This window comes from Grampus griseus (genome assembly GCF_964374135.1).
Source record: "Grampus griseus genome assembly, chromosome: 17".
In the NCBI taxonomy this organism is placed as follows: Eukaryota; Metazoa; Chordata; class Mammalia; order Artiodactyla; family Delphinidae; genus Grampus; species Grampus griseus.
Window position 1 is genome coordinate 59,642,945 of NC_139011.1, and position 14,658 is coordinate 59,657,602.

General features: G+C 36.6%; 1 protein-coding gene across 5 annotated transcripts in view; it reads right to left on the minus strand.

The window, feature by feature from the left end:
- Window positions 1–3,693: 3,693 nt before the first annotated feature.
- PKIA (cAMP-dependent protein kinase inhibitor alpha) overlaps window positions 3,694–14,658 on the minus strand; it is a 94,847-nt gene continuing 83,882 nt past the window's right edge. For 3 of the 5 annotated variants that reach the window (XM_082675179.1, XM_082675181.1, XM_082675178.1), the window contains 2 exons: window positions 9,764–9,941; window positions 3,694–6,565 (listed from right to left, as the gene is read on the minus strand). In XM_082675179.1, the coding sequence (XP_082531305.1) occupies window positions 6,486–6,565; window positions 9,764–9,914 (231 nt within the window). In that variant the 5' untranslated portion in view covers window positions 9,915–9,941 and the 3' untranslated portion in view covers window positions 3,694–6,485. Of the gene's footprint in view, window positions 6,566–9,763; window positions 9,942–12,449; window positions 12,555–13,540; window positions 13,609–14,658 lie in introns of those variants that run through there. The other 2 variants (XM_082675180.1, XM_082675177.1) reach the window with 2 other exon arrangements.

Consider the following 14,658-nt stretch of genomic DNA (forward strand, 5'->3'; position numbering starts at 1 on the left):
GGAAAGCAGGTGTGGGAATGGTCTCATATACTGGATTTAGCATCTGAATGTTGAATTTTAAGATGCTTTTGGGAAATCCATGTTGAGCTATCCAATAGGTCAGGTGATTAGGAAAACCCCTCGGCCTACCGAGGCCCAGGATATGGGATTCATCATGGTAAATATGGTGATTGATGGTGCTGGAGTGGAAGAGTAGTGAAGAGTGGGATTGGAGAAGAGGAAAAAGGATGGAATTCCAGGGAGGTAGTGGGGACGTAGAGAAGGAAGAACTAGTCAAGCAGAGTGAGGAGTTGCCAGAGAGAAAAGGACAAAAGATAACTAACTAAATTTAAAACACCTGGGTAAAAACATGAAGGCAAACGAAACATCTCAAAAAAAAAAAAAAAATCTACGGTAAGATTAAATGCCATACATAGGGTAGGCTAATAAAAGATATATAAACTATCCATTATATTTCATCACTTGGATCGATATATTTATCTAGGTCTAATTCAGAGAATTAGAGTGGGACTGGGTACAAAGGTGTTAAGTGTTTTTGCTTGTATGTGGCTGCTGTTTCGAGGAACTGGTAATATCACTGACAGTCATCCCAGGGTATAATGAAACAGAGAACTCTAAAACATCACAAGATAATCTTGCCCATCTCTGGATGTATGGGCCCTAGGTTAGTGCCTATACATGTAACCACCACTCCTATGAAGAAGTGAGCACTGTAGGATCTGGGAATGTAGCAAAGGAACATTATGGGGAGAATGTGGTCAGAGAGAAAGGACACATACATACGTAATGGAAGATTTGAACCTGGAGGAGAAAACAGTCTTTTTCTTGGGATATGTAGATTCCATCTTTAAGAAGGCTTTTATTATGCAACTATACTGTGCCACACTAATATCAATCAAAATTATAAAATCATTAACTTTGATTTTAGGTGAAGCTTGAGATCTCTGTAACATCGTCACTTTTTAATTTCCACATTGGCCAGGGCTTCAGTGACAATTACTGAGAACCCAGGAGCTACTAAAGATGTCATTGGTAATGAAAAAAAATTAGCTGGAAGTCAAATTGCAAAAGGACAAGAAATAAGGAGAAGCAGGGCTTCCCTGGTGGTGCAGTGGTGGAGAGTCCGCCTGCCAATGCAGGGGACACGGGTTCGTGCCCCGGTCCGGGAAGATCCCACATGCCGCGGAGCGGCTAGGCCCGTGAGCCATGGCCGCTGAGCCTGCGCGTCCGGAGCCTGTGCTCCGCAACAGGAGAGGCCACAAGAGTGAGAGGCCCGCGTACCACAAAAATAAAAAAAAGAAAAGAAAAGAAAAAAGAAAGAAGGAGAAGCATGAAAACAGGGAGCATAGATTGTTACCTTGGGAAACAAGTAGTGAAGGAAAGAGGGGAACTTGAGAACTTGAACACATTTGCGGAAAAGGGTAAAGTCAGTGAAAAGGAAAGGATAATTAACAGACCTCCTGTTAAGGTCAGAAAGAAAATGGTTTAAAAACCTCAGATGAAGGAATAATCTTAGACAGGAAGAGGAAAACTTCCTCTGTCCCCAGGGACATGAAAAAAGTAGTTGTGCAGCACTTATGTCTAAACTGAGGTTGTAAACAATGAATAAACATTGTTATACACTTTTTGCAGTCATCCAGAGGACAAGCAAAGAGAGATGGTTTGGTTGATTTTGATCGGACAGGAGTGTGAGAAAGACAAGAAAGCAAGGAAATTGAAAGCACTGAAGAGAAGGATTAACAGGGATTCCAGACTGAGAAGAGAGCTGCTGAGAAAATAGCCATCTTGATAAGGTCAGAAAGTAAATGTGGTGCAAATTAGAAAGATAATGGGTGATAGTCAGGTGGGTTTTTACTTTTGACTTTACAATGAGAGATGGCCGGGACCCCAAATCCCTATATCCTGGACTAGACACATGCAAAACATTTACAAGAAGAGACACGAGAGGCTAATGCAAACTGGTCGCACTGTTTGCTACTATTTTGTCCCAAATCCCTATGTAGTGTTTTATTCTCATGACCTGAGTAAGAAGAACTTAAAGATCTACAACCTTTTTTGCCTCTTTGGCTTAAGTCCTTCCCTGGATCCAGGCTGAGTGCTATTTGATGCTTGTTTTCTCCTGAGCCCTGCCTTGGTCTCTGCTTGGTCTTTACTGCCTGTATGTGGTAACAGTAACATTTTGAAAAGAGAGCAACACACTAAGATAAAAAAAAGTTAAACTGTTTGCTCCTCTATTCTAAGATGTTATCCTTAATATAGTAAAACCCTGTGTGTCTGTGAGCACTCCTTTTTGTTGATTCATTTTAGTTTTTCAGTGAACAGTTTGGGTGCATCAGGAAGCCTTGTACTTCTTCTAAAGTGGTTCTCAAGTTGTGGAGGTGAGGGTAGGAGGAAAAAAAAAAAAAGATATGAAAGTATCCCAGGGAATGTTTCCAAGGGGAAGAGAGTGCTCATCTCTGTGTGTGTGCAGGGGGAGGAGGGAGCATTGTAAAAACTTTCAGGGGGTACTGATAAACACCTATCTTTCTTCTGACTGAAAATCACTGTCCTACAGGTGAGCAGGTAAGAAGACAGGAGTGATATTGGAGTTTAATATTTGAGAGGTGAGATGGCTCTAGTAGGTGATAAAGTCCAGGAAGTGGGCTACCAGGGTGGAACAGAGGTGAAAAGTTTTGGAGTAGAGGCCAGGAAAAATGAGGCTGGAATGCTGGGTATGTCCACCACAGGGTGGCTGAGCTTTGGCTTTCTCCTTTATTACCTGCAACACTTTCCCAAGCATCAAGTACATAGTGTATGTTCAATAAATACTCTTAATAGACTGTGTACATTTCAGAAAAATGTATTACTTTTAATATCAATTATGTGAGCATGCAACATTGCTAAATACAAAAGTCATACAAGCTCACAAATGACTTCAGAGACTGCCACTTGCAATTAAAGAACAATTTAGGCCCTATAAAGACATCATAAACATAGATCCGTTCCTGTTTTCACTTGATGACTATACATTTTCACCCTATTACTACTGGTTTCACTCAGAAACTCTATTGCCCACAGTTACATTTCTTTACCCCTTAATGCTTCTCTGAAGAGAAACAGACATTATCAGTCATCTTCTAAAATGGTGTATTTCCACTGTGCCTGAGTAAGACTCAAGTGTTGGGCATTTACAGTACACAGCTCTGGGGATATTGCCTAAAAATTGGAGGCTGCCTGTCTATTATCTGTTGGAAAAACATTTCTATGAATTTATGATATCAATATGTCAGCATAGGACACTTACAATTGATAAAAGGTAAATTTGAAAAGTTTACACTTGTTGCAAATAAGTTGAAAAACGGAAAATTTCAATTTCTAGTTAATTAAACAAAATGAGTAGCATGGAACATAAAAAGTCTGAACCATGCTAAGTTTACAGACTCCATGTCAGAAAAGAATGTCTTCTGGGAAGTATAACACGAAAAAATAAGTTGACATTAAATTTATTACTATTATTTTTTAGATAAAAGTGCTACTCACATATGTGTCATTGCTCATCTAGGTAACCTTGAGAAAAACAATTGCCCTTTCTGGGACTCAGTTTCCTCCTCTAAAATATGGAGGCTGATTCAGTCCATCTCTAAAAGTTCCCTTCCAGATAAACATGCTCTGTAACTGGCTTCAACTTTAGGGCGCGTGCAGTAGAAAGCTCCCTGGAGACAGATAAACAGTTTCAAATTTTATTCATCATTTATTAGCTTTTCAAGCTTGTAAAAGTTATACTTTATTGAGCCTTAATTGCCTTATTTATGAAATGGAATAACGCTACCTCTTTAATTGAATTGTTTGAGGATTAAATGGGATAATATGTGCTGTGAAGTGAATAGCATAAAGTCAGTTGGTTAACAGGAATTCAATGTGTATTATCAAATCAGTGTCTTAGTTTTCTACTCTTTCCTTCTCTCCTTAAAAATTCAATTCCTTGTATGTTACTGACTTGCAAGTAAAAGATATTATGATAAAATTTGGAAGATACTATGAACTTTTGCTGAGCAACATTTGTAGGATGTGAATGTTTTGGAAAGCTAATTTTTATTTTCTGGCTTGGGAAAACCTCTGGATTTGAATATAGCAGACAAAGTAGCAGTAAGAGGTCAAAAATAATTCAAAAGCTCCATATGACTTCACAATTTAGCAACTATTATATATTCAAAGACAGGCATGATACCACATGCATTAATAATAGTATATCACACAGGAATATAAATACTCCACATATACTCAGCACTAGTCCTAAACTTTACAAAATCACATGAAATCAGTTTGGAATTCCACAATTTTAAGGATGAAGAGAACTTTACCTAGAATCACAAGAAAGCTATGAGGATAATAAATAAGGATATTAAAAAGTGATTGTATGGGTTGGATGTGCTAAATAGACTAGCAGAAATTGTCTAACATAGCCCCAGGAACCTCTTTTCCCACTTGTGAGTCTATTAATAGGTGGATTTGTTTGAACGTTAACTGGACATTTTGGATCCTACTGGGTTAAGCAGAAGGAAGTACTCTAAAATTTAATCTTTCCTATTGTCTCAATGACTCACACTGTTAACATTTTTTCTAGTAATATGTGATTGAGGACCATGTGATACCCATGCCCTTATTCCACTCATTCAAAAAGTACTGTAAAGGGAGATGAGGGCAGACTTACCTTTCATCATTTATGTAACTACAAAGGAGGGCTGAGTTCCTGGTATGTCCATATAGATTATCTGTTGAAATGCTGCTTAACCTACTTCACATGGGATTGTATCTAAGACCTCAAGGACCGTTAAGTGGGGTCTTTATTGCAAAGGGTCTTCCTGTTGCCTGCCATTTGTCCAGTAATTCATGAGCCATTGGCATATTACTGGTGCCTTATATATTACCACTGAGAAATGATTTCATAATACTGACCAGTGAGATTACACAGTTCATAGAAACTTTCCATATAAGAACCACGATGTCAAAACACAGCAGAGGTCACTAACAGTATTAATGAAGATTTTGTCAGCTTCTAATGATGATTATTATTGTATCAGAATGGAATTCACACTAATTATTAGTAAAAGTTTACAAACATTAGAAAGTGCATAATAACATTTGGATCTGATAGGGCTGAAAAAAGACATGAAAAACACAACACAAGGGCTTTACTTTTGTGATTGGTGTCCACATGATTGCAAGATCATTTTCTACATCTTTTGCTGCTCCGTGGAGATAAGCTGTCCTCCAAATTTTAATAGTATCATACAGCACTGTGATAAATTTGATTCCATAGAAGAAAATATGTCCCATGCTTAGTATTTATCTTGTATTCTCTTTCTTTCCCACCTCCCCAATTCTCAGAAATCCTCATAATTGGAAATAAAAATATACGTTGGAAAAAGTTCTCCACTTGGGAATAAGACAAAATTTGCAGTTTGAATTCTGGTCTGTGTAGACACCAAACAGACTGAATTCAGGTAGTATTCACATTAATGGATATTTTCAAATGCCTGTATAATAAGCAAAGGAGTTTTGATGAATCTGTTAGACTTAATTCATCAGCTGTGCATTAAGGGGAAAGATTAGGTTTTAAAAAACGTGTGCTCTCAGGGCTTCCCTGGTGGCGCAGTGGTTGGGAGTTGGCCTGCGGGTGCAGGGGACACGGGTTCGTGCCCTGGTACTTCGCGAAGATCCCACATGCCGCGGAGCGGCTGGGCCCGTGAGCCATGGCCACTGAGCCTGCGCGTCCAGAGCCTGTGCTCCGCAACGGGAGAGGTCACAGCGGTGGGAGGCCCGCGTACCGCAAAAGAAAAAAAAAAAAAAAAATGTGGGTTCTATCCTGTGCACACCACCACACGATGGAGCAGAATTTTTAGGCAGCCCTTTTAAAAATGAGTAGTATAAAAATTCACAGTAACGTACATCATTTTTGTTTTTCATAAGCAATCAAAGAAGGGGGCAGTGCTGAGCATCTATATTGTATAATACAAAACAGTGTAAATAACACAGCAGGAACACACAGATACATAATGCTAAAAACAGTGCTTTCTGGATGGTTCTTTTACTGGGTGAATACTTGGGCCAGAGATATTTAAACTCTGGGGTTCAACCAACCCTTTGCGATTAGACACAATTAAATCCTCTGACATTGTGAGGGGCCAGATGCTACAGGAAGAATCATCACCTAGGTTGGTGCTACTCTCTACAAGCATTTAATCATATGGTCAAGTGAAAGGATCCGTACAAAATTGACATCCAAACACAAGCCACATGATTTCAACCATTGCTGATGCCAGAGGTAGAGAAAAGTCTGTCTGCAGCCACAGCCTCTGCCCCCATTTTTAACATAACAAGCAGGTTCCTGCAATGCAGCACAGCCATTTTCTTTTTCCCCTTTTCACTCTTGGAAATAAATGCATTCCAGCCAGGCCTGGAGATTTGAGACATTGTCAGGTGTTGATGAAGATCAAAGTGGGATGTTAACTTTCAGATTTTGCTGCTTCTCCCTGGGCTTCCTCACTTTGTTCTGTTGAATTTCGCTGTGCATCTTCTTCACCTTCTGTTAGAGACATAAAAAAGGATAAAGGCAAAATAAAAATGATTGCTTATATTTACTGACTCTCAGTATATCATATTGGAAATTTCAGAAATACTCAAGTCTGAAATTCTCATAGAGACAAGTATATTTTCTTGGTAATCAATTCCCCATCAAGAAAACAGCTTAAGTGTTTCAAGGGCTAATTCTGGTTCTGGAAGAGCATGGCTCAAAAACAAAATAATAACTGCATTTTTAGAATGGTTAGTGATGCTCTAGGCTTCTGATAAATAGCTGGGAAATCTCATGGCCAGGTCATGGCATGGCACTTGTAGTTTCATAGGTTGCAGAAATCAGACATAGGGAACAAGTTTACCTTTTGATGCCTGACTATCTTATATTAAGAAATATTTTAAAATTACATTTTACGTTATTCTGAACACTTGATGATAACCTAGCTGACTTCTCATAGGTTTAATTAATTTAAATTAAAAGCAACAGTGGAAGGACATTATGTCAGCTGGTTAGTCCCTTGTCAAATAGTTATGATGGCCTCTGGCCTGCCCTTACAGAACATATGTACAAATCCAATAAAACCACTTTCATAACTGTACCCTTAGCAACAATCTCAGCCATAGCAACACTAAAATTAAACAATGCTTTCTCTCCATATTAGGTCACTTTACCTGGGTGCAAGCTGCAGGCAATTCTTCATTCAAAGATTCAAATATTTGCATGTGTTAGCTTGTTACTAAGCGACCAATATGGCTTAGTGGACAAAATATTTGGGTGTGCAATAATGCGTATTATATTAATTTTTGCTAAGAGTTTATTACCATAATTCAAATTAATTGAAGTAAGTAGACTGTCCATTATTTAGATGGAAATTTTGAAGGTAATTACTCCTTTACGCTTAACAAGTACACACAAGACACCTCACCATGCACCATACTTTAGGGAAATTAAAAGCAGTTTTTCCACATAAAAATCATATTCTGTTCTAAAGGTGTTCCAAGAATATCATGATGCATTATATAGAATTTTCATGTACTATCTTCACTATTAGAGAAATGAACAAGCCCCCAAGTTATGCAGATGGCCTGAATCTGAGATGTGTAGATTAGCATGAAATGAAAACTCGATAAATAGGAGAAGCTCTGTCAACCAAAGGAATGAAGTCATATTAGGGCAGATGCAAGACAGTAGAATATTAAGGATGAAAGTGACTGCATAAATACAAGATGAGGATCTTAACTCCCATGGGGCTTGGGACTTTCTAGGTATCCAGGGATACTCCTCAGGGCTCAGAATAATGCTGCAAACACAGAGCTGTGGCTAAATAGATGCTTGTTAACAAGTCAAGATAAACATAGGACAACAATATTGTTGAGCATAAACTTAAATAGAAGCTGAAATACTCAGGAATTACAAAGGAAGTCCCGTGCTATTCTCAGCTAGTGATATTTAATTTGCCATTGTACAGTTGTCTTTATTTTTTATGTTTTGGACTTTTGATTGTACAGTTATTACTTTTAGTTCTTGGTACTTAGAATAATAAATAAAGTCAGTGCTGTTTATACTTTGCCTTATTCTGGATTTTGTGATTTGAAGAGAAACAGAAAATTCTTTCAGGGTCTACAGAATTGCAATTAACATGTAGAAATATTTGAAAAAGAATATATCTGGAAGCATAAAGATATTTGAATTATTTTAAATTATTTAATTATAACATATTAATATCAAATATAAAATTATTAATATAAAATGTCAACCTATTTAAATTTTAACATAGTCTAATAGACTATGTTAAGAGACTATAGTCTCTTGTATAAGAAAGGTCTTGAGGTTAATGGGTCTTAATTTCAGTGAAAACAAAAAAAGAAGAAATTAAACTACACTATGAATAAAAATGTCCTCATAGTAAGAGTGGCTAAAATTAATGCAGATTATTTAAAATAGAGTATTCATATAAAACACAAATTTTATGAAAAAGATTAGTAAATTCTCAAATATTGCAGAAAAATTATATTTACTTACTTCATGCCACCAAATTGGAATAATTCCCTATAGCCTTTCTCAGAGCTATTTTGAAAATTAACTCCTGGTAGTAACAGAGAAACAACAAAATCTAAAATATACATCAGTCTATATACTCCATGGAAGTGATTATTAAAGTTTTATTTTCAACCTGAGTTTTAAAAGACCAATCTATGACCTGCTGACCTGTAGTCATTGAATAAAGTTCTGTCAGTAGGTATTTTAAGGTAATGTTGCTGAGCTATTTCATTTATATATATATATATATATATATATATATATATATATATATATATACTCTGACTCAGTTTTCCAATAACTGGAAGGCTTTGCCATGAAAATTCTAATAGCAAAGAATTATCAAGCTGTTACCAAGAGTCAGAAACTGACCAGTGTTTTTCACATATATAACACTGTGTTTCCTTAATTGTGAACTCCTTTTTACTTTTAAAGATTATTTTTTGCACAAGTGTTTTTCAGGGAAATACATTCAGCTTTGATATTTGCAAAAGCTATGGATGGAAGAGCCATCAGGGGTTTCAGCACTTTGTACTTTGACATGTCAAACTTATTTTACTTTTTCATTGGTAAAGATAGATTTGGTGGGTAGGAGTTCGAGGCCCAATAGTAAGACAAATTTTTCAAACTCAGTCTATCATGAAAGGAAAACTTCTTACCTAAGACTTATTTATGTAATAGACTATTTTACTTCCATTCTCAAGAAAAATGGTCCTGGAGACCCTTTTATTTTGAAATGGTTCTTGGAATCGAGATCTGTCAGACTTATCTATGAATCTTGTTAAATATCTAATGCTATTAAGTGTTACAGGTGGCCAAACTGTCAAAGGTAGGAGCTCCAACTTTGTTAAATGTTCTACATAAGATATTTCAGAGCTTTTATAGAGATTAGGATTAAATAAAAAAAAAAAACTCATGTGTTTTATTGATTGCATTAGTAAAATCAGATTAAGGATTCTGCATTTGAATGGGAAACCCTGTAAGGTGCAGTCATTGAAAACAGAGTGGGAGTGATTAAGAGATTAGTACCTGCCTTTTATCTTGCCTTAGACTGTTTATAACTTTCTATTACGTTACTTTCAAAGGTGTTTTTTCATGACTTAATCCTACTTAGCGAAGTGCTGCAAATCATTCCATGTTCATAGAGATGGATGTCAAACGACTCACCTGTCTTGTTGATATCAAGACCTGCTAATTTCAAGGCTAATTCATTGCTGTTACCACTTGCAGAGGAAACCAGGATATCATGTATTGCATTTCTTCTACCCGTTCTTCCTGAAGCAATAAAATCTGCATATGTAGTTTCCACATCAGTCATTGCTAACAAATATCCACATAGCAGGAGCTACAAAACAGAGAAAAATTAATAGGTAAATATAATATTGGTCAATGGTAAACATTTAACAAAGATACTTGTTAAATTACTGACCTATAATATGGATGTGAAATAACTGTCTTGCTTACATGTCCACAAAGCAAGTAATGCTTTGATTCTTGATCAAGGGTCAGGGAACATTTTTTGTAAAGGGCCTGATAGTAAATATTTTAGGCTTTGAGGGTATATAGTCTTTATCCAACTACTCAACCCTATGGTTGTAGGACAAAAGTACTCAAAGAGAATACATTAAATAAAAGTAATAAACTAAATTTATAAAAATAGGCATAAGGTCAGATTTGGCCTGCATGCCGTAGTTTGTGGACACCCAGTTTAGATCATAAAATTCTCCTTCTCTAATACCATTTTAGTCAGTCTTCAACTCCAGAAAGAAGAACTTGAGCTCAGTAGCATACCAAAGTGGTGGGAGGTGGAGTGGAAGTTTTCCACCCTAGACATGAGCAGTAAGCAAGGGCATTGTTTGCAGAGAACCTAAGAACAATAATGAAATTGACCAAAATCCAGTTTGTTTTTTATTATCATCATGCACCAGCAATTCTAAACAATGCCAGTGACCAAATACCACTCCCAGTCCAGGAGCACAGCTTCCTTGTTGCTTACTTGGTAAGTCATTCCTTGGGAGGAATAATAATCTTTCTTGACTGAAACTTTGAAATAAAATCTTCAAAATTACAAAGGACTCAGTGAAAGTGAGTTTCCCCAAACAGACCTGGTAACACACATACTTAGTTAAAGACTTAATGAAGAAAATATTTTCAAGGTAGAATATGAGATACATGTAATAACAAAAGATCATCAAATGTAAATCTTTCATTTTTTTTACATCTTTATTGGAATATAATTGCTTTACAATGATGCATTAGTTTCTGCTTTATAACAAAGTGAATCAGTTATACATATACATATGTTCCCATATCTCTTCCCTCTTGCGACTCCCTCCCTCCCACCCTCCCTATCCCACCCCTCTAGGTGGTCACAAAGCACTGAGTTGATCTCCCTGTGCTATGCGGCTGCTTCCCACTAGCTATCTATTTTACGTTTGGTAGTGTATATATGTCCATGCCTCTCTCTCGCTTTGTCACAGCTTACCCTTTCCCCTCCCCATATCCTCAAGTCCATTCTCCAGTAGGTCTGTGTCTTTATTCCTGTCTTACCCATTCCAATTACATTTTACTATAGTTTAAGATTAAAAACTCATGCCAATAATCAAGAGAAAGGAGTCTTTTCAAAATATACGAAATGTGGAAGAAGCAAAAATGGTAGAACCCATACACTATCATGGACATGCACACTGTCACTCTGAAATAAATTGATGCCATTTACAGTGAAATCCAGGATGGCAGTCAGTAGCACTTTCCTTAAAGCTTAGTTCTTCTCCCAGTGCATAATGAGGGAGCTATTAATTTAATCTGGGGAAAACTTTTATACTCTCTCTTCTGTAAGAGGAAGCTAAAAGAGGAAACAGGTAGGAATAGCACAATACAAGTTTTGAAATAGGAAATATATGAATACTGCATGCTTTACTGTGACTATATTATGGTTCCAATCACTTGACTATATCCATCATTCTTTTTCATGGGAATATGATTTAATGGTTGTTACCATGTTACTTAAAATTTCCAAATGCTCCTCAGAAGATCCTGGATTTAGTCCTGCCCCTGACATTGGGTCATGGAGTGACAGAAAATCACTTGACCTCCTGGCCTTCCATTTTCTAATAAGTAAAGCAGGACACCTGGATGACATAATCATTAACGGCACTTTAAGTGAAAGTGTAAAAACAATGATCACTCAAAACTATATCATTTCTAGAATCTTGAATTTGGAAATTCCCTTCTGTGACCATAACCACCAATTTTTTTCTTTTCCTCTTACTCATAATGAATCTGTTCTTCACACTGGTCATATCTTTAATTCCTTTAACCCTTTTTGTTTTAGTTTCCTCTAGGCCCAGTCTGGATCAATTGCCCACCGTTTCGTGTAGCTTCTCATTAGCATCAAGAAGTCCCTTTGGTCTACCGTCACCTTGACTTTCCTAAGCCTCACCTGGAAAACAGCACGGTACACTTTCTCTGATCTCATTACTGGGTGGATAAGTGTTACCAAAAAAGTCATAAAATTGTGCCAATTGGTTCAACTAAACATTTTTACTCTATTATTAGTATACACTCTGAGTTGAACGGAAATTCTTTTGTTCACTTCTATTTGACTCCTCTGTATGGCTTCTCTCTGTGGGAAGGATTCCAAACCCTTTGTAGTCCACACAACCAGACACTACTTGCCTTAAGAGGTGACTTTGCATCTTCCTTCTTGGGGAAGATATAGGACATCTGCTGCAAGTTCTCTTACATTTCTTCCTTTCTCAAATACATTTCTCTGTAAATCACTATTGTTTCTTTTCTAGATGAACTAGCTGCTTTCTTTTTAAGGCATGCTATTGATTCTATTTCCTATTACCTCCTGTAGGACCTTTCTCCATCCATTTTTTTCTCAGTAATTTGAGTCTTCTTTCTCCTCTGGATTTCTCTGTCAAGTTTATAAGCATGTTCAAGTCTTTCCTTACTAAAAAAAAAATGAACCAACCATTCAACCAAATACCCATTCCTCGACCTTCATAAATCTTTGCACTACCTTCTCTTTCCTTCATTAAACTTCTCAGTAGGGTTCAACTACTTTTATTTTCTCACTTTCCTTGAACCAACCTTTAGAATTTTTCTATTCCATTGGCCTTTATATAGTATGTTTTACAGAGACTACTTTCATATAGATCACTGAAATGATCTGTATTAACATTAAGTAACCGCTTAGTGTTAAATGTTCTTGTGACTGTCTATCCTGTTTGAGCTCACATGACACTGCCAGTTACATTCTCCTTGAAACTCTCCCCTAGCATATATTAAAAGTTATAGAGGCAAAATAATTATAAGAATCAGATTTATCTGTATTTGAATCTAGACTTTCCATTTACTTGTTATGCTATGTCTAATCCCTCTGTGCTCAGTTCTTTATCTATAAATTGTGATAAATATACTTAGTTCTCAAGATTATGAGAATTTACTTGGATTATGTATCTCAAGAGATTAACATAGTGTTTGGCACATGGTGGGTAAGTACTGATTAAAAAAAAAAAACTGTCACTTCCTTAGCTTTCATGATCCCTTACCATCCTGGTTCCATCCCATTTGACCTTTGTATTTTTTACAGACTTCCCTTTCTAGGGTCACCTTTAGAAATCAGAGCACATTTTGTAGGAATTTAGAATCAGTCATTGACCTTCTTTACTTTCTTACTTGAATAACTCATCTAATTCCAATGCTTCTAATTCCTCACTATGGATAATACAAACGTCTGCATCTGCTATTTAGAATGTTCTCCCAAGGTCCTCACACACAAGAGCAACTGCCTGCTGAATACGGACTTCCACTTGGTTTTGCACAAACATTTCAAATTCAATAAAACAAAGTAAGACAACAACAAAACACATAAATAGAGAAAACTGGCTTCATTAATACGCCGTGTTGGGGCATATTTTGACTTATTTCTCTCACTTGATATCCATGTCTAATCATCTGCCAGGTCATGTTGGTTTCTATTTGATGTCACTCATATTTATTCTCTGTAAAACACAGAAAAAGCTCTTACCAGGATTATTGCTGAGTTTTCCCACAATCTGAAAAGAACCCACTTTTGCTGCTTTAACTTTAACCACTCACTCTCATACTTGGTATGCTACAGAAAAATGCACAGTGTTTTCCCAGAGCTTCTCTGATGGTGCATTTGCTCAATTCTGTTATTCAACCTGGAATGCCTTCTCCTGACAAACTTGCTTGTTGAAATGGATTTAGCCCTCAAAATTCAGCCAATGCCATCTTCTCTTTGTCTTCTTTCCCCTATCTCTTCACCTAGCACTCCCACAGGCCTTGGTTTGTGCCCGTACAGGGCGTTAAAATTCTAACTGGCATCATGGTTGCCTCTCCTTCTAGACAGATCACAAGTTCTGACAAGACAGGAAATGCATTTTGTTAATATTTTAACTACATAGAATTCCTAGTAGAGCCTTTTGCACATAATCAGTGCTGAATAGAAGTATGTTGAATAGAACTGAACAATGAGGAAGAAATACATTAATCACCTTTCATCAGTAGCCACAGAGAATTTCCCTATCCGTGGGTTATACTAAATCACCAAATCCTAAAACTCTGGAAGGTTTTATAGGTGAAAAATCTGAGGACCAGATAGTTCAAGTGATCTGCCCATCTTCACATAGTTAATTAATTAAGTGGTTGGAATGAAGGTCTTCAAATCCCAGTCCACTCTTTCTGTTTTACCAGGTTGCTTGTCTGTGAGTAAGCTACAAATTTGCATAAAGTTTTTGACCTTGAGTAATTCAGTGCTATTATAATGATATTTTCATTACCTACTCCACTATCATTAACCAACGCAGTACTTAGTTTCTATGTTACTTTAAAGATTTAGAATTGGATATCTTTACTGATTTCTTTCTATGGTCACATTTTGAAATAAGGGCACATTTTGTGGAAATTTAGAATCAGTCATTGACCTTCTTATATCTATCAAATATATCTGATAAAAAGGCGAAGTAGGTTACAGGAATAAGCTCATCTCAAAGTCATTGTTATTGTCTTTCATTCTTATTCTCTTTATG